This window comes from Lipophrys pholis (genome assembly GCF_963383615.2).
Source record: "Lipophrys pholis genome assembly, chromosome: 10".
Lineage (NCBI taxonomy): Eukaryota > Metazoa > Chordata > Actinopteri > Blenniiformes > Blenniidae > Lipophrys > Lipophrys pholis.
Window position 1 is genome coordinate 15042682 of NC_137640.1, and position 21083 is coordinate 15063764.

At 40.1% G+C, this 21083-nt stretch overlaps 1 protein-coding gene across 1 annotated transcript in view; it reads left to right on the forward strand.

The window, feature by feature from the left end:
* xpr1a (xenotropic and polytropic retrovirus receptor 1a) overlaps positions 1-21083 on the forward strand; it is a 64407-nt gene that overhangs the window by 28226 nt on the left and 15098 nt on the right. Inside the window, exon 3 of the mRNA XM_080474202.1 lies at positions 19837-19938. Coding sequence (XP_080330328.1) covers positions 19837-19938 — 102 coding nt within the window. The remainder of the gene's footprint in view (positions 1-19836; positions 19939-21083) is intronic.

Sequence of the window (21083 nt, forward strand, 5' to 3'; positions counted from 1 at the left end):
GTCTCTTTGAGGAGGTTCAGTCTCTCTTGAGCCTTCTTCATATGTTGTGATGCGTTTCCAGTCTTCGTTGTCCAGCTGAGGTCAACTGAGCAAATTAAGGCATCTGAAGCTTTCCCCCCTCTGTACTTCCAGTGGGTGAATAGTACAGGTTTATTCTCTTAATAAAGTGGATGGATATGATTTTTTTAATGACAAGTCTACAGGTGGGAACAGTAGAACTAAAATGATCTGACTACTGAATTTAGTACATTTATGAAGAATTTTTATTAATTGTTTGTTTATTGTTTGTTAAAAAATACCTTGGTTTTCTACATATTAGGTTTCTCTGTGAATACCACAAGTGAGATATTAGGTCATTTACTCAGAAGAGCAGGGGGAATATTACAAATGTTCATCAATATACATGCATTGCTGTAATTGTCAAACTGGGTTTAATACACATGCTTATGACCAATATATGAAAATACACTGTTGCCAGTGGAGATGTATTCAGTAGGACCATGTTTGTTAGATGTTTTGTTGAAAGGGCTCTTTTGAACTTTGGGGCAGTGCTGGTCTTTTGTTGTCTGTCAGTCGCCCACGCTTCTCTACACCCCCTCCCACTTACCCAGCCTCCACCCATCATCTTCCTCCTCTACTCCCATCCTCCAACCACAGCTATGGGCTCTTTCATCCCCCTTCTGTTGGATGAGGGATGGAGTATATGTGCAAATCTCTGCGTGTGGTTCTCTGCAGTAGACGCACAGCAGCAGAATGAGAACATTTGACCTTTCACCTCATACGTGTGTGGTTCTTCTTGTTCGTATTTGGCTGTGACAACATGAGAAAAATGCTTTTTGTGTTGCTGCTGTATAGGAAATGCAACAGCACACACATGAAGGCACACATGCTGTGACTTGTGTCAGGAGTAGAACAAGATCAATGTTACCCCGGGAGTCCAAAATGGCATTAGAATACTAATAGGCACAATGTCATTTGCTGAGGCCCAATAAAGGTCATTAGATACAAGACAACCCAGGAGCATGAGATGTGCCACAAGAAACTAATATTTCAGCAATACTTGTGAATCATTCATCCATTTATTTAAACACACTTTGTTCTACTTGGGGTCTTGAGAGCTGGAACGGATCCCAGCTGACTCTGGAATGAATAGCAGGATACACAGAGGACGGGTTGCCAGTCAACCACTGGATAAACATGGAGACAACCACACACTCGCACATACACACAAGTACACCGATGCCTACCAGCATTCCTACGTATTGAGACTTTACCATTGCTTCAGGTTTATCCCCTGCCACACATATGTGACATGTATCTTATAGATTTGCATGATGACTCCCTTCGCTGCATTGGAAATGACAGCAACGACATTGTCACTACAGAAGAATATCAGTGTTAACCAGTGCTTCTTATCAGTACTCCGCCAGTGCTGTCAGGAGAAAATGAACCACAGCTAACATAGAAATTAGCAATACTTCCAGTGACATTCATGAACAGAGAAAAAAAAATGGGTATGAACCTAAACACAGAATATGGACATGGTCCAGCATTTTACTCTTGCGTGAAACTGCAAACTATTGTTTGAATAACCCCACCTGTTTTTGCATTGGTCATTGCAACATTTTGTGATGCATTTCCACCACAAGCGCAATCCACACATTTGCTCATATTTCATGTGGGACAGGTCTAAATTGCGTACTGTATATCAGCCTTTTCAGTCACTAATTTCTCCCAATTCGCATGTCTTTGACTTATTGAAGGAAGCTGGAGCATCCGCAGAGAATTATTCCACACACCAGTATCAAGAGGGGTCTTCTCACTGTAAGGTTATGCAGCTCACCACCTCATCATTATGCCGTGAAAATCATATGACATCTACCCAGTCACATATGTAGAAAAATCAGCCATTGTGTCAAAATGGGATATTTACATTAGAACTTAGAGTTCAAGAAAAGGCCTCTGCTTTGTCATCCTCTAGTTACATGTGTAAGTTGACGGGCACAAGGATTTTCTAGGTACGGATTTTCCAAAAGGACAAATGGAGCATAATAGGATTCTTGAGATTGACATTCTGCTGTATCCACGATAATACGATGAGGCAGACAAAGCCAGTACAGGGCCAGAGCGCACAGTATACACACACACACACACACACACACACACACACACACACACACACACACACACACACACACACACACACACACACACACACACACACACACACACACACACACATTCCTACTATACACAGACTGCCTCATTAGGAGTTGCAAAGGAGGGGCTTCCTCCTCCTTCAGTTGAACTGAGAAAAATTAAATGAGACATTGATGTGGAAAGAAGGTGAGCATGTTGCTTCAAAGCCAAAGAGCTGCAGTGATTTTCTGTGCATACACACACTAAAAAGAAGACTTTTGGTAGTGAAAGATATGCTAACTGTTGTCGATGTAGATTTTACTCGATGGTCAGGGGTTTTTAAGGAGAAAAGTAACCTTAATTAGCCTCTTTATTGGCTCATAAATCATGTTTAATTCTCATCTGTGTTTGCTCAACGCTGTCCTGTAGTCCTCTCAGCAGATGCCTTGTTTGTCACTTGCTCGATTTGCTGGCTTCTGTCTGTGTCCTGCTGGCCCTCAGGCCAAAGTCCACTCAGCTGTAATCACTCTTGTTTAGCAGGCCAGCCCTCACAGGACCTTTGCACTGTCACTGTTCCTGATAGAGTGTCAGGACCGAAACAGGTTGAACTCCTTTACACGATCATTTACAGGCAGACGAAACAGACAGCTAAGGGAAGTGTTATGTAGGAAATGTCTGGTGAGGAGACTAATATAATTCAGTCGGATAAAGTTACAGTTGCTTAATGCTTGAAGTCTGTGTTTGCCTGAAGCACACTAAAGGCAAAGACTGTATGACTGACTTGCTGTCTCCTTTAAAACTCTCTGTCTGCGTCAGAGAGTCATAATATTGCACATGTTTGTCTGTGTTATCCCCCATGTACATGTTTGCAGCTTCATTCACATGAAAGAGTGATGTGTCATATCTTGGAAAAAAGAAGAAAAGATTGTTCAAACACACTGCATCTCAGATATGCAGCTTCCTACGTTCAAAGTTTGGGATATTAAAGCAACATATGGCACCATTACTTCCACCTGAGTAGCTAATAGCAAATGAAAACTCCACAGTGACTGTCTAAGTACCCTGAGTAAAATATTAGTGGATGTTTGCCCTGAAGCTGACAGCCGTATTCACGGAAAGAGTAAAGAAGACATGGAACCATTGCGATGGAATCAAATGTTTGGTCACTAAATGAAGATCTCTCTGCTGAGTGTGAAATTAGATAATTAAGTCTAATTAATTATATTCCCCTTGATTGAGATTACCAACCAGATACCTGTGGACCTGCTGGTGCTACATCCATCACAATAAAGGTTGTTTGTGTTGCGCACAGCTTTCCTCTGTGGCATTTTAGGGCCCTTAAAGGACAGTTGAAGCCTGCTGTAATGAATAACCCATCAGCTTGGCTGTGGCTCCCGGTAGCGGCGAGGGCCCTATCTGTCAGATCCATCATCTGTTAAAGGGTCATTCAGCTCAATGGGAGAGTCGCTCAGCCAAAGCAGTGGGGTACATATGTGTGTAGGAGGGGGAGGGGTTTTTATTAAAGTCTTAGATCTTGAAATGTTTGAAGTTTTGTTTCTTACTTTTAGAGTAGACTTATGGGGGGAAAAGGTGGCGATGTGGGAATTGAAGTATTAGTGGGGTTAAATAGTAATGTGGGGTTAAGAAGTGGAGGTTGTCCTTGTCCAGAGGGGTTTGAGAGACACAAAGAGTTGCAGCTCCCAGAGGACCTTCCTCCCTCAGCCCACCCTGCTTATATTTCTGGCCTGATTAAACGCACGTGCCAGCTAGTAATGTAGTTATAATATACGACCTCTTTCCCTTCCTCCTCCACCCACCAGTGTCGCACCGGTATTCTTAGATCCCCGTGGACACACGCCTGTGATTTATCACATGACTCGCTCCTATGGTAACCAAATAATAGATCTCTTTTTTATTGTTGATAATTGCTGTAGATCCATCTCTCTACATGTAGACATATCTTTGCTGAATATGTGTGATTCTTCTTGACATTTCACCAGATATATGAAGCAAATGCATAATGTTGCTATTCAACATTCCAAAGTAATACTTTTGATCATAACATGAAATAAAATCCCTTGAGGTCAATGCGTTACGGCTTCATAAAACATGGTTTGTGCCGCCTATGTGATCTCAATTAAGTTTATTGTAAAGTGTCTCTGCAGAGCAAATTTACATCCGGTCAATACAAACTGAATACAAAGAGAATATGAGGATATGAGATATTCATGACATTTTCTGAATACACAAGGCAATGTTTGAGCCAGGCAGGACGGAGATTAGGTTTTTTTCCAAACATATATATAAAAAAAAAATGCACAGTCCCAGCAGGGCCTACAGTACAAAAGGATTTTATATAGTTCATGCTCTAAAGTCTACTGAAAGCGAAAACTAAAATGTCGTCATTGAATTGGTTGATTCTCCTGGTTGTTTGTGAACTTTGAGCCAATCATTTCAATCATTTCTCTCAAATGTGTGGATGCTGAATCTATTGCTGCTCTGGTTCATATAAGTCATATTGCAATGAATTTCAACTTTACAAGAGTCACATTGAAGAGACAACTTTTCTCTAAGATCAACTTCACCTGATAGTTTCATCTTTCCATGCATCTACTATAACGCTTCTCCAATTCAGAATCATGGAGTGCCAAAGACTATTCAAAGCTGTATGGATAAAGAAAGAGGATTTATCCAGTACAGAGATTAAGCTCAGGTGTAATGTGCTCCACCCTCTTGGTGTTGATGACGACTCTGGCTCTAGATGAGCTGCAGCTGTCTAATAGATTTTCTTTACTGAGACATACTAACGCACTGTTCGAAGAATCCAGCCTACTGAAGATAGATGCCTGAACTAGTTTATGTGAATCTTGTTTGGTCAGATATCCTGTAACTCTTGAAATATGTATTTCGATGGTAGTAATGTAACCACATTGAATTTCAGGTCTGAGTCCATAATTACACCCAAATTTCTGATATTATTTTCCTGGGTTAAGTTGTTAAAAGTCCTGACACATCTACTCACGAATTTCATTTATGCACTTAATCAGCAGGTATAAGGGGCTCAGGTCCTTCACTAACACTGACATATAGAGCGAGAGAATTTTCAATTTTTTTTCCCAGGATTGGAATGAGATCTGAAATGAAAACATTTTGTGACTGACAGTCTCTCACTTTCTCCAATATTGGAAAAAATACTTTTTCAGGACCTCAAAACCAGTCCTGCTCTGCAGTATTTCAAAAGAACGTGTGTTAAGGATGATATTCATGTTGCCGGGATGTGTAGATAAAATAATGGCCAACATCACTGCTTACTCCTGCACTGACGTGTCGGCCACTGTTAAGTTTTTAGCCCTTCCTATTCTGACTTACTTGGTGATGGAGTTCCCAATCAAGAGAGTGTCTGGCTTGTCTTTTCTTGAAAAACAGTGTGTTGCATTTCCTATTATTCTTCCTGGCCCTGGGTTTACATGTAATTTTGAGGCTTGAGAGAGACAGGTAGACACTTTGACTTTGACACCTACAGGGAGTTTAGTGGCCAGTTAACCCCAAATACATTTTTGGACCGTGGGAGGAAACCATCATGCACAAAGCGAGAACAATATCCACAGACCTGTCAGTGAGCCTGTGAGTGCCTGTGTATGTCTGTGTCCCTACTGTTTTTTACTGTCCTGCGTTTTATCTTTATGTACTGCCAGGTGCTCTGTCCTGCTGCCAAAAAATCTACCTATGGGTACCATTAAAGTCACCTTTGACCTTTGAAAACCCTACTGGACCCAAACTGGGGATCCTTTTACTGTGAGGCAAGAATATTAACAAAAAAGAAGAAAGCATACTTTAGTAATCTCCTTGGGGAAATTCTTTCTCTGCATTTAACCCATCTTATTCATACTTAACCTTAACTACACACACTAAGAGCAGTAGCTGCTACGTTGTGGTGCCCTGGGAGCTGTTGGGGGTCAAAGATGTCATTCGGGGACCCACAGTAGTAACCCCATGATGTGGCCCCTGTTCCATCTCATTTGATGTTTTACATTGCTTTTGCCTTTTAACATCTGTCATCCTTGAAATGCATTGGTAGTTCCAGAGAAGATTTTCTACATCTTTTTTTTTTCTCCATGAGGCTTGATGAAGAGAAAATATAAGGTGAATGAAAATCTGTGAAGAATGGAACATGATGTTAGTTGTAAAAATACAGAAACTACAAGTTAAAAGTTGTCAGTAGTACAGATCTTCTATTTTAGTGTGTTATTCTACTATTGTGTCCTATAAACACACCAAACCCCTGCTTCTCTTGTAAAGTAATAACCATGCAGCTGTGTAATCTCTAACTCTTCCTATTATTAGCTATACTTTGAACTGGAAACAGGCATAATTGTTGGTCTCCCTCTTAGACATGTTCTTTTGATGTCTTTTAGGGGCATTCATTCAATTAATTTTGTGTTTTGGAAAGCAAGTCCAACAATATGGTTTTATTTTGCCATCTGTCACAGCTGAATGCTTTATTCAGTCTCATTTTACAATCACTTGGTGCCTACTGCCTTTTTCCCTCTGCTCAGTGAAATGTGTAGCTCAGCCTAATCAGAGTTTGTGATATCGATTGCCAGACACACAGAAAAAGGTCTGTTGCTTGCCATGCAATACAAAGGTACTGAGTAGGCCTAATCAACACCGATTGATTATTTTATGCTGACGGTTGACTTCTGCAGTGCAGAATCGTGTCCCGCATGGCTGCTGTGAAATGTGTGTGCGTGCGTGCGTGCATGTGTCTTTGTCTTAGTATACTGTCATTGTGCTTTCTGGAACATTTATCTGAACACAAAAATAAATTGAGAATAAATGAGAAAAAGTGAGGTCGCATTTCTTCTGGTAATCAGCACAGACACTCTCGATCATGTTGCTATCACAGATCCATATCACTGACTTTCACACACACGCACACACACACACACACACACACACACACACACACACACACACGCGCACACACACACACACACACACACACACACCTGCTCATTGACATGCATGCACACAGCCACACAGTGATGTGAAAGCAATTGGCAGGAAAGAGGAGAGGCTAACTCTCAGAGTTGGTTGCTAATGGCTACAGGATCCAGCAAAGAGCCAGGGAGCAAAGAGGGAGACGTCAGTAACGACAACGTTGCTTCAAGGCAACCAACTCTCCAAAATGGGACAGGACACATGCCCTCCCTCAACGCATGAAAGTCTATCGGTGCATTTATAGTGCACACAAGTACAAGTGTGCAAGCAGACACAAGATGCTGAAATGGAAGAGCAATTTTCTTCCACCCCACGTGACTGTGTATCATTATAGCTGTCAAAAAGCAACTGGGCTCCAGAGGGCCATTTTGGCTCCAAGTGCAGCATTTGAATAAAGCTTTTTATTTTTTTCAATTTCACACTGCCAGTACTATCATCAGCATATAATGTTCCTGAATATATATTTGAATGAATTTCATGTAGACAGTAGCAGCAAAATGTCTTGTTTTCTATTCGAAAACGAGATTATTCCTTTGTTATATCTATTTCAATCACTTTTTTTTCAAGCCTTTTTAATTCACGATGTTGCTGTTATTTTTTTATTTTATTTTTTATTTTTTTATTTCATGTACGATAACAAAACAGAAGCCTGCCCTGGTCATCAAGACCAGACAGTGCTTCAGATACGAGACACTTAATTTCCTGATTGCATCCATCAGCACTGGCCATTTTCAATAAGCGATGCTGGAAGCATCGCAGCAATTTTAACCGCGTTTTGTGATTGAACCTTGCCTTAATTTAGATTTTCCATTTAAATGCCCATGCTTCTTTGTTGCTGTGTGCATCCCCACATTTTAATGCCAGTAATATTTTTTTAGCACATTTCTCCAGCGAGATGGACCAGAGACCTACTCCCCCATCTTATGACACTCTGAATGTTTTCGGTGTAATTGCAGGGCAACTGGATCACAATGAAGTCGATCTAGATGATGTAAGGTCTTGAAAACTCTGCTGTTCAGACTCTGAGCTTTTTCCACACACAATATACACGAGAACTGTACATACAAATTAAGAAAATTTAAAGACAAGACAAATAAATTGTAGAATCATATAATTAGTTTTTCACATCAAAACGAGCTGAGATTTTCTGTTTTGAACAAATTATGCATGTAATTCTATTTGAAGTGTAATTGCCCTACGACAGGCTGGAATTATATCACATGTTTTAAAGATGACTGATTTGTTTGAAAAGCTTGGATGGGAAAAAAAAACATTTAGATGGTTTATTTCTCTTGTGTTCCCAGTTAATTCAGTTGCGGCTCTGGCGCTGGTAATTTTCTGGTATCAACAGCATCATATACCCATTTCTGGGTAGGACAGATCATTTTTTTGACTTAATAGTTACTTATCACAATCAATGAAAAGTCAGTCATGTAAGAACACTGCTATGAAATCACTGTGTCGCTATTGAAAAGTAAATCACTGCTTTAAAAAAGTGATGCATTCACTGTATGATTTGTTTCTTATAAAATAGCCTGTCTCATTTCTTCACTGCAGATATAATTCAATGCAGCAGCAAACAGCGCAGTCTTGCTTTCTTCCATGGCCCCTGTCCATGTAATTTTTCGTATGAGTGCGGTGCGTCCGTGATGCCACCCTCAGTTCTTCCACTTGGCTGCATATGGATCAGTAGAACAAGCTCAGTGAGCAGGAAAGGTGGTCAGAGGAGAAGCTGTAAGAAGGGGAGGTGAGATAGGAGACAAAAATATTTTCTGCCTCAAGAAGGGATGAGGGAAACGTGATGAACCGACAAGCACGGTAGCAAAAACATAGACAGTGGCTACAACAACAGATTAAAGGGTCCAGTCCTCTTTCTTTATTCAGCAGAGCAATAATAAATAAGACATCAGCAACACAGTCAACCATCTCTGATGCAGTCTCTTCTCTTTAGATTAGACATTGAGTAATATAAATCAAGTGTGCATAACATTGCATGGAGAACATAAACCTTATTGTTATCCTGATGATCCATTGCCATGTAAACCAATCCTGACTAATAGGGTTAAGCTATCAGATGGTGACCCCAAGAAGATTCGTACTGGATCCATCGACTGTTCATACTGTGAAGTCTACTTAGTTTAAGCGTTGAACAGAGGAGAAAGGTTGGGAGCAGGACAAAAGATAGTAAATGGCAGTAAAAGGTCAGTGGAAGAGAAAAACTATTCGTTTTTTTGGTGAAATGAATAAATTGCTGAAATGATGTGGAATACATAAAGAAAAAGTTATATAATAGCAAAAGACACATTTACAGAAACCAAAGCAAATGCCACCCAATGTTCCCTCGGGATATGGCTTGTGCTGTGAATTCACACCACCATGATGACGTTCACTGTCCTCCACCCCCTTCTCAGCCACGCCCACCCCCACCCCCACCCCTCGCTCTTTCTCACCACAGTCGTCCCCATCTTCATTTGTGCACATATGTGGCACTTTATTAATTAGATATTGCTTTGTATAACCTTTGTTTTATATTAAGTTCAGGCTCATATAAATGCATATAATTGTTCATTGAGTTTCATTGTGTTTGTTTTAAAGACTTCAAAATAAGTGTGTTCATCCTCAAGAGTTTACTGTGGCAAAACTAACCTGGAGCTGCATCATCCGCTCCTTTCTAGTATTCTCTTATGTCACTCTGTCCTAACTAATCCCACAGAGTTTATTAGTTTGAACTACTGGGAATCCAGCATGTTCACAATATTCATGTCAACTCAACACTGATTGGCTTACAGGAATTATTGACACAGTATCAGAGGTATGAAGAGTTCAAGGTTATCTCAGGATACGTAACTGTTGCCCTTAATGCCCCGGAATCACGCTCATTGAATAAGTAATGTTATATTTAAAGGTGCTTCTTGACTGAAGACCCTAGTTTGAAATACCATATAAATGTGGAAGGGTACCAAAATGTCTTTTGACAGTTCTAGGAAGCAGAAGGAATCAAGACCAGAAAGGCCCGTCAGCCAGCAGGTTCATACTGGGGTCTTTCATTCTGATACAACAGTTTTAACCTTTGTGTTGTACTTTGTTTTGTATTACTTCTGCTCCATCAGGTGCAAATTTCAGATTGGTGTCTTCTCAGTAACAGATACACAAGCAGGAACGGCAATCACAAAACGATAACCCTTTGTCCCACGTGAGCCACAGCTGCCCATTTCATCTGTGCCATTTATGTTAAATCTTTCTGTTAAATTCTTTAACAAGCAAACACCAGATGTGTCCGAGGAAATGGATATCAAACCCTGATCTATAAACACGTGTGCTGTGCACTTGAGCTGGTTAGATACCAGTTCTCTAATGGGAGATAATGGAGGAAATCCCAGTAATCACACATACAGGCACACACGTTCTGAAATTGCAGCACCACTGTGGCCTTTGGTGTCAGATGTAATTAATGTGTGAATTTATTATGCTGTTTTCAGTCTAACACAGTGTGGTGTTTTAGTGTTTGTGGAAGAGTGACTCATTGTTTGGCTGGCATGTGGGTGTCCTGCTGGACTATATCAGTGACATTTATGACAAAATGATTTAATGAGGGAGTGTGTTTATCAACGTTTGAAATTGCTAATGTGGTCATGTGAATTGCATTCAATAAGAAGTGAAATAGGACAAGTATCAATAAATGATAACATGGAAACAATAACAATAAAGTCCTGTTTCATTTTGTTAAAGCGTACTGCAGCTTCATCTTCATCCGCTTTTTAAAAGGTGTAAATTATACTGTCGATTTTCAGTGATTATGTATTCTACACTCACCCTCAAGACTAACTCCAGTAATGGTGCACTTTGAAAAAGCCCCCTGTAATCAGATCTGGTCTTTAAAGATTACATTTGCTTCAATTAATGTTGTATGAGGAATCTAGTGTGTGTGAGTTTGCATACAGAGCCACTGATAGCTATCCACATCCTTTACTGGACTGCTGCCAGAGATAAAGTCTGCATTTTAACATGCCATGGCAGACCTGTATATAGAAATGTTTTGTTGAAAAATTACTATCCTGTTAAAAAGCTGAGATGGCACAGAATTCAATGAGGTGTAACACCGTCAGACCAGATGGTGTGGCTCAGACCAAAAGATTAATGTAAGCTTCATTTAATTCAGTGTCTCTACAGCAGACTTACCAAATATTCTTTTTTTAAATGGATCTTAAAGGACATAAGATGTGTGGTGAAGTTAAGAGAGGAGCAGTGGAGTGGGAGACAGAGAGAGAGAGAGAGAGAGAGAGAGAGAGAGAGAGAGAGAGAGAGAGAAACTTTTCCCTGAGTCTGACTGCTGTAGATAAGATTTCACAGGAGCAGCTTTATAAAATGAGAAGAGACGGAGAAAAAGGAAAAGATTGAAAAAGAGAGGGAAATGATAAAAATAGAGAATAAAGGAGAAAGTAATTCTCAGATTAAGAGGCACATATTGACTTCCCTTTTTTCTTTTTTAGTAGCTTCTAAAGAAATAAGAGCAGCAGTAATTAACTTTTCCATCAGCCCTCTGGTCTTTTACACGTCCTGCCAGCCACTTGTTTGTTACATCGAATGCACCTGTTTCTGTTTCTTCCCTCCGGATGGCATGTAACTTCTCCTGCCTTCTACCTTTTCTGATTCTATCTCCCCTGTGCTGCCACCCATGCCTATTCATCCCTCCTCTGATAATGTCACTTTTACAATGCTGACCCAAATGTGCATTTCGGTGCTCTGCAATCCAAAGAAAGGAGCAACGGAAAATGAAAGAGTAGACTTTATTCACAAACGCTCCTCACACATACATAAGTACTTTTGCTTCTCTTGTTATTTTTCCTATTACTGGAATGATTATGTCCAAATCAATAATGGCATGTGTAACCGTAAACATGACCCATTTCATGTGGTTTACAGAAACTTTGCCTGTTAGCGGACTTCCATCAGTCTGCTGCATCAGGATGTATCTTTTTCAGAGATGCACTTAATTGCTACACAGTGAAACGTTCCCGTTTCCTTTTAACCCCACTTAGTGAGTTTGTTTGATAACTTTGAAAAAGGTTTTTTTCCTCCAAATAAACAAGCAACTTTGAAAACAGTCTCATTTCAGTCTCATTAAATATCTTCATGTCTATATGCCGGGAGCTGAACCTTTGTTTTTGGCCTTTTTTTTTTTTTTTTTTTTTTCAAAATTTAACAGAGCAACTGTGGGACGATTTTGATTAAAGTATTTTAATTTGTCAGCTGGAACAATTGGCTTGTTATTTTCATTCATATGGGTTAGAGTTGGTTTTCTCTGGATACACTGGATTTCCTTCACAATCCAAAAGCATACATATTGAGTTTTTGGTGTGCTTTTTAAGGTCATAGGTGGAATGAGGACGGTTAACTATGTTCTTCATGTTAGCCCTGTGATTGAGTGGTGACCAGTTCAGAGTGTAGTCTGTCTTTCGTTAAAGGTTTCCTGTGATCGATTTCAACCTTCTGTAATCTCAGTCTGACTGAAGAGAGTAGAGATGGCTGAATAGCTTGGTTCTGTGTCAGATAGACAATAAGACACAATGTGATGCTGCCCCATGTGTAAATGTTGTCTGTGGAGATCATCGATTGTAAAGCATTTTTTTGTTTAATTTCAGTACCTTGGACAGATCCATGAGACTAGGAAGTCTCTGAAAATATTACATCTTCCAGCATGTCTACAGATAATGTTATATTATGGAGTGAAAATAAAACCTTTCAAATAAGCGAGGATATGTGTGAAACTTTAAAACCTACATGTACAGAATACTTTCTTGTGAGTGATGCTGTATGCATTTTTGTCCCTTCTCAGATTTCAGTCTTTCGCTTTCCTTTTGTTGTTTCTTCCTCAATTTCCTCCTTCACTTAGACTTTCTCTATTTCTTCCTCCCTCGGTGGTATCACGTCACATCATTCTCCAGTGTATTTGGATGTTGTGTCTTTTCCCTCCGGTTCCTAGGATCATCTCACACCCCATCTGGCATCTTGCTTTTTTTCTTCTTACCCTCATCAAGAATTCACTTGGCGACTGCTGAGTTACTCATCACTTGTGCCCCTCACTTCGTCTTGTTCTCTCGATCACTGTCAGAGATATTAACACTTCTCTGAATACGTTGAATGTGCTTCTCTCCTAAATATCACACTCGGTACTGGAAGGAATCTGTCTTTAGGAGCTGCTTAGCTTGCAGTCTGGCTGTATAAATAGTACACAATAGATCGGGAGCTACAGTAGTTCCTCATCCTGCCTCCGGTCCTCCCAGGCTGGCAGACTAGCCCAGTGAGTGTGCATTCTTAATGTTCCCCTGGCCTCGATGAGAGAGATGATTGGTGGAATTAATTGTGGCTGGAGGGCTGAATGGGAATAAGTGAGAAAAAAGGCGAGATGGAGGAAGGGGGTGTCTGGCTGGAATTAGTGTTGTGTTTCCTTCCTTAAAGTCCAAAGCTGGAGGAGGTTACAATTGCCTCTCTACACTCACTCTTTTTCTCTCTCTCGATTATTATTGTCGCAGAGTTAAGTCAATCTCATCTTCTTTTATAGCTCAGTTTGTCTTTTTCTTTTCTTTGTGATTTATACCTGTTTTCTTGCAAAGAGGAGATAAGAGTGCTGCTAGCACAGAAACAATCATAATGTAATGGCTTCCGCAGCTCCCCTGAAGATAATGCCGTCAGAACATAGTTTATATTGCACAATGTGGTGTCATTATAGGGGACAAATGGAGCTTAAAACAAAGGGGCATATAATCTGTGAATGTCTCTGTGTATCTAGATACTTGACTCTAGGTATTTATTTTTGTTTCAGAGGATTGTTGTCTAGAATGTCTTCTCCCTTTTCTCTGGCCTCCAATGCTCTGATAGATGATTTTTAAGCTCCAAATGTAAAACAAATTATTCCTATGCATTCACTCGTGCATTTCCATCTTTTGTATTGGTCAAAAATGAACTAGTGATCAAGTGAGACAAAATTAAAGTGCGTTGTCGTAGCAAATGAAAAGTCTGATGCTCTAATACTGTATATATAAAAAATACCAAAAAGTAGGTTAATGGTGTGAAGTTATGACATGCATGTGTTTGTGTTGGTTGTTGTTCTCTCCACATCCCTCTAATGGTCAACAGAAGGTCACCATGAAGCATTTATTATGCTGGTTTTATGGGGCCACAGAATGCTTGTATGGGAATATAAGAAGTTGGGGGTGGGGTTTGTATGTGTATATTCATGCATGTGTCTTTGTGTGCATGTATGTGTGTGTTTGTGTGTGCAGGGTTTCGGGGTGAGTGTTGGGGTCTGGGGAAGCTGTCTCATCATTTATTTATACAATCTACAGAAGAAGGGGTTAGTGTGGAGAGGGGGCTGCCTACTACAAACTGTCCTGGGAATACTGTCGGTCAAGAGTTGTTTTTCTAGCTACAAGCACAATTCTTTGTCTGAAAGAACTGAATCAACACAATGAAGGCAACATACTGGACTGGATCTGCTGTTGTCATAGCATTTTGTACACAAGTGTGTCTCATTATCCTGAACACAGAAATGCCCCTCAAAAAAGGGCAAATGCAGCTTGTTTTGGATTTCGCTGTTGGCCTGAGTGCTCAGTAGCAAATGTTCATTCATTCTACCATGTAGTTATTAATTCACTTATTAATCCATAAATCAAGTGCACCATCGCTTCTGGTTGTGTAAGCTTGGAAAAAAAAAAAGAATGCCACACAGTTAATATTCTGTGACAGAAACACATTTTCTAAGATCAGCAAAACCATAGAACCACAAACCTCTCTTTTCTTGTGGTCGACTATTAAAAGTGAATGAATATAAATACATTTATGAATATAAATATATTTGTACTTGTACTTGAATCTGTGATTTATTGTCTGGTTTATGGTTGAGAAAACAAAATCTGTGCTGTAATGCTGCAGTCCCTCTTCTCATTGCTGTAACTTATAGCTGTTAAATGTTCTTAAATCGAATCACTCAATATTGAGTTCTTGTAGCTTTACATAAATTAGATCCTTGATAAATAGCAGTTATGCTGTGAACAAAATGAGAAGCTCGGCTATAAATTCTCTGTGCTACTCAATCAGACATGTAAACATGTTTGTTACTGCCTAAATGTCCTCGATGAAAAGACAGTTCTTTGAGCGAAAAGTATATTATCATTCAGTGTCTTCATGACTGCAGTGAAGTGCTGCACAAGACACACAGTCTAAATAGACACACATGCACACACATGCACACAGAGGCTATCGCCTCAAAGCCCTCCAGGAGCATGCCGGTTAATCACTACTGCAGTGCTCATTCTCCTACATCTTCTGCATGCGCAAGCTCTGCCGTCTCTTAGTTAGATCCAATATACTGAAGTAAATCTGTAAGATGAAAGAGTCTGCGAGGCAAGTCAGTACACGACAGGTGCTTCAGAGTTGATTATAGCATTTGTGTAGAAAATCAACAAAATAAGCAATAAGTTAGAGCAACGCAGCAGGGGGAGGATGCGGTGACCCCAGATGGGACGGAAAATGAAGACGATGCTGAGTAGGGTGTCACAGCTTCTTTGTCTTGTCATATTGTTTAAGCTGTCCTTGGTCCTTGGTGTCCAAACTTTCTTTTACAGTCAGTGAAAGCTGTTGGACTCCAGAGAGCCACCTCTATTATCATCCACCTCGGCAAGAGATAATGAGAACTCATACTGTTCAGCTGACAGAGGCACTGACAGATTTACATGAACACTGACACCTCTGATTCAATCAAAGATATACCATGTGTTGCAGTGGATTATGAAAGTAAGGTGTTCCTATAATTAGGTTTCATTGCAGTGTAGCTCAGTTTATACTATGGGTGGATGAGGAGCAGATGAGACAATGTAACTATGAGGTGTGAATTATTTTCATCTGTCTAATCTTGGTTAAAGCCCCGGTTAAGCCTTGGTTAAAGTGTGATGTTGTGAAGACACAACTGTTTCATTCGCAGCTGTGAAAACGAACTCAAAGACGAACTCAGGGTGTTATTCTTGATAGTGTACCTGCCATACGCACCATAAATGCATCGACATGAAGCGTGTGCTTGCTCGCTGTGCCAGTACAAGCCTACATTGAGGTGCTACTCAGTACATCAGGTCAGAAGAAAACAAAGGCAGATGTGAGGGTGCATTTCATAACCCCCCTCGTATCTGAATACTGCCCTCACAGCTGCACTTTGATGCTGCACAGCTCCACTCACACCAACACACTCATTCTGTTAGTCATCGTTCAGGTGGGCGAAACTTTTGTAAAATGTACAATTGCAATATTGTTAAATACAGAATGTTGATTGTTATGACTTCAATCCGTTGATCATTTATACCACTTTTCTACAACGTTTTGTCTAAGTTGGGCTCATGGAGCGCGAACACAGGAAGACAGTAACACACACTTTACTATCACAGAACTATTAGAGACATCCCGTCATTGGTCTGTAAGAGGAGGAACCTCTCAGACAAAATCCTCACATGCACAGGTAGAACAGGTAAACACCACCCAGAAAAGCATAAACACCCTCAACAAGGGACCCAAACCGGGGACTCATTGTGAGGTGAGCACTGTAAGCACTACTCCACTGTGCCACCCATTACCATGAAGCTATATTGTATGTGTGATAAAGCTAAAGTATATTGAATCAGATTTACAACTGGAATAAAATTGTGAGATAAAAACATTCTATCATTGTGTTCCAATTTTTTGAGACACTCCCTCATATTTTTACCCAAAAACTCTCTGGACATTGAACTCAGTACATAACTATGTAAAATAGACACGGGCGATGGGCAACATGCCCCCCCCCCCCCCCCCCCCCCCCAAGAAAAAAGACATTTGTAAAAAAACAAAAAACAAACATCAATTTCAATTATTTCTTAAATGTTGCAAATCTAAATATATATTCAGCTAGAAATTTAAACATGCGTGAGTTTTGATCCAGTGAGATTGGTTTCAAGCAATTTGGTTGTCCATCCCAGATCTATAATAATATTTTAAAAAGTGGAAGGCTAATGTTCCTGTCATTTTTGTCTGGATTACATGTGATGCTGCTGTTATTCAGTATGAAATGCAATATGAGATTTAAGAAAATATCACTGTGATCTGGTAATTGAGCTCATTCAAGGGGATTTTTCCAGGGTTCACAATATTAATAAGTTACTTCTTATGAAGACATACTTGTTCATACAATTTTACCACCTCGTTGATTTGTATTAAATTTATTCTGAGGGTTTAAGCCTTATTCACAGTTCACTACCTGAGGCCCTTGTCTTCTCACTTCATGTCCTTCCTCCTATACAAAGTGTTCATTAGCAGGATAACCTTTTACTTTGAATTACATTACTGCTCAGTTAACTCTTCGCTGGCAGGTCAAACTGAAGGAGTGCAATGGACCGTTAGTCTTTGTGTCACAGCACTCTGGCCAGGCAGGTACTCAGTCATTCAGCTAACCTGCTCAAGCTGGCTGGACAAGCAGTCAGCAGTTCAGGCATGCCTCCCTCCTTCCAGCCATCTGTTTATCTGTTTATCAGCAGTCATGAGCCCCTCGGACTGGTGGCCCACATGTGCTGAGGTGACTGAGTATGGTTGTAAAGCTGAAAGAGTTGTGACTGCAGCTGAACTGTGGGGCAAATAGAAATCTATCTGCTTCTTTTTCTGTCTCCTGTATGGTCTCTGTATAACTTAAGATGGTGTTTCAGTGGGTTTAGTGTTTTCCTCCGCATGGTTGCTTCATAAACTACTCCCCTCATTTTTTAGATCTTCCTTTCTCACAGTAGGAGGATCCTTATATCAAGTTTTTGTTTCTTCATACCTGTAAATCAAATGTCAGTCACCTTGTCAGTAACACAAACTTCAGAACATTTTATAGCTGCGACCAATCATTTGATGTTTTATACATGTTCCAGGCAAAAACACATTTTGGATTCAGTATTCTCGGATTCAGTATACTTGGAGTGTAAAACTGTACTACAATCTGTAACAACAGCAGTGTTGTTTTTGTGTCAGTCCCTTTAAACATTTTCCATTTAAACACAATAATGTCAGTTTGTCTTCGAACTACATCTGTCGCCATGAAGTCAAATCAGCTGTAGTTACTTAGATGATGAACTTGCTCTGGATGGGTATGATTTTTCCTTCTATATGTTATATTGGATTTGTCTCTTGATAATATAATCTCAGCCATCCTGTGTTTTCGTCATCATACCACACTTTAATGAACGATCAATCAACGTTTTTCAGTTGAAAAGCTGTTTGACCTTAAAGCCACTATCGAACGTTTTCTCACCTATTCATTATTGTTTTCATAGCCCCCTACTACACACGTGTGTGTGTGTGTGTGTGTGTGTGTGTGTGTGTGTGTGTGTGTGTGTGTGTGTGTGTGTGTGTGTGTGTGTGTGTGTGTGTGTGTGTGTGTGTGTGTCAGTGGAGCAGTGTATTGACTGGCTGTTGCCTGAGGCGTCTATTTCCTATTACTGTGTCGAGAGTTTCTCCATCTACCAGTTTTTGCAGCCCGGGCTTACTTAATAAAATAGCAAATATTTAAAGAACAACTATGATTTGGTACTTTGAATAAATCAACAAAAAAACAATGTTTTAAGAAATACGACTTTGTGAAATAAACTGTCCTTTTCTGCTTATTGTATCATTACTTTTTTAATGATAAATTAATTTCTACATTTTGCTGAGCTGCAGTGATCAGTTTATTGTCAGTATTTGTGTGCACGCGGCTGAGAGTCTCACTGTGTCTCCGTCAGTGTGTCCAGGCAGTTAGTGGCCAATGGCTACATTTTGAGCTCGGTCAGGTGTTAGGTAACATGCTGTGAATGAGGCAGAGTTTCATTTGAGACAGTGCATCAATGCTGATTGAATTGACTGGTCCTGAAAAAGGCATGCAGGGTTTCGTCAGACAGAAGAGAGACAGGAGGAGGCTGCTGATCTAATTGTAACACTGAATGGACGTCTGTTTGGATGGTGTACATGAACCTTAAAGGAATATGCATACATTTTTGGAAACAGATTGTTCCTTAGTGTTGGTCACACTGATAGAAAATGACTTCAAACATAATCAGATTCAGAATTGTTGTTTTCCTTGTCTTCCTCTATTTTTGGGTTTCGATGTGGAGTGAGTCACCATCACATACATGCTCATTTGTTGTGTGCACCAACCAATGAATGAATCAGTAAGAACTGCCTGCAAGCTGTAATATTACAGTTTATCAGCACTAAAATGAATTTAGCCCTAAACTACAGTAAATAGGCAATATTTGAAAAAGCAGAGTTCCATTGCCAATGCTGCTTTTTCCATCTTAGTTTCATTGAACACTGAAACTGATCCCAGCTGGTCACACAGCTTGGACAAGTCCCCATCACAGGAAACACACAGACACAGACACACTTTTACACTCTATTACATTCTATGGGTCATTCCAAGACAACAATTAATCTCAAATGCATGTTTCTGAACATTGTTAATCTCTTTGACTGTTTGGCTTTGATTGATTTTGACCCTACAGCCTGGTGTGTTTATATGGAGACACATGATTTTCCTCAGTTGACTATAGTTCACAATAAGCTTTGACATGGATTTATTTGTCTGTGCCTCTTGAAACAATTCAGAGTTAAATTGTGAACATGTTCTATGACTAATTCTCTTTCCTTTCCTCTTTTCTCCAGTCACAGACGATGACACGGTGAAGAGATACTACGCTAAGTTTGAGGAGAGGTTTTTCCAGACATGCGAGAAAGAGCTGCTGAAAATCAACACATTCTATTCAGGTATTTCATTACTTCTGTCACACTTCAAGTCCTAATGATATTGATATATAAAACCAAAGTCTAATAAGGGATGCAGGTTTAGATTAGATAACAGAAACAGTTACTGTGCAATAATTTGATGGGAGTGAAGTGAGAGGAACTGTATTAATAAACTGAAGCAATATCGCAGTAATTCATTTAGCTGTGTGCGCGTGCGTGCGTGCGTGCGTGCGTGCGTGCGTGCGAGTGATTTTAAAGAAGTCGGTCAGATTGTTAGAGCGCAGGAAAGATAGAGATAAATGGTGTGCTGACTTTATGTAAGCCGCCTCATGGCTCTCCTCCTCTATATCTCTCTTTGAAAGGGGTGCTTGACCTTTCAAAGCCATTCTGCTGCATTGCACTGCAGTTTGTTTCTGGGGCCTGAGGAGGAAGAACAAGTATGCCATGAAACTTGAATTAACCCATAACAGTGAAAATGTATCCCCCAAATGTTTTTTTAAGGTTCACCGGGTCCACACAGATGAACTGTCCAGCCATGTCGTCTATCGTGCCACTGCACTCAGTTTTCATCTAAATCTTTTTTGCAGCCGTCAGTCCGGGGTCTTGACTTTTTCCACACCTCGTCATGTGTTCAGTCGAGCATTGTTATGACATACGGAGGATCTTTATGAATTTAGATGTCAAAGAAGAGCTGTGGCATCCCCGTGAGGCAGTCAGTGTGACATCTGGAGAATGTGTGTCAAGGTGTGTTCAAGCAGCGAAGTGTGAAAGTCACCAGTGAACCTTCAGCGCCACAATAGCTGCTTTCCTCAGTTTAGCCTGATAAGAATAGATCAAGTTCCTGGACTGCCATGCGAGGGGAGGTGGTTCAAACCAAATCAGATCTGGTGTTATCAGGCTTATGGTCCTAGTGGGAAATGATAGTGCTTGAGCATTTTGGGGTTTCTCCTTGAAGAAGTCATTTCCTCTGAGTAAAAAGCTAAAATTTCACATAAAAACACATAAAGAAAAGTTATTTCAAATTGCTTGTACTAATAGAGCCTAAAACCCAGTGCTTTATATTCATGATTAATCAGTTATCAAAATCAACAAATTATTACATTGTGACTGAGTTAGACGCCAAAGAAACGACTAAACAGGTTCATTAGTCCAAAGACTTGTAGAAT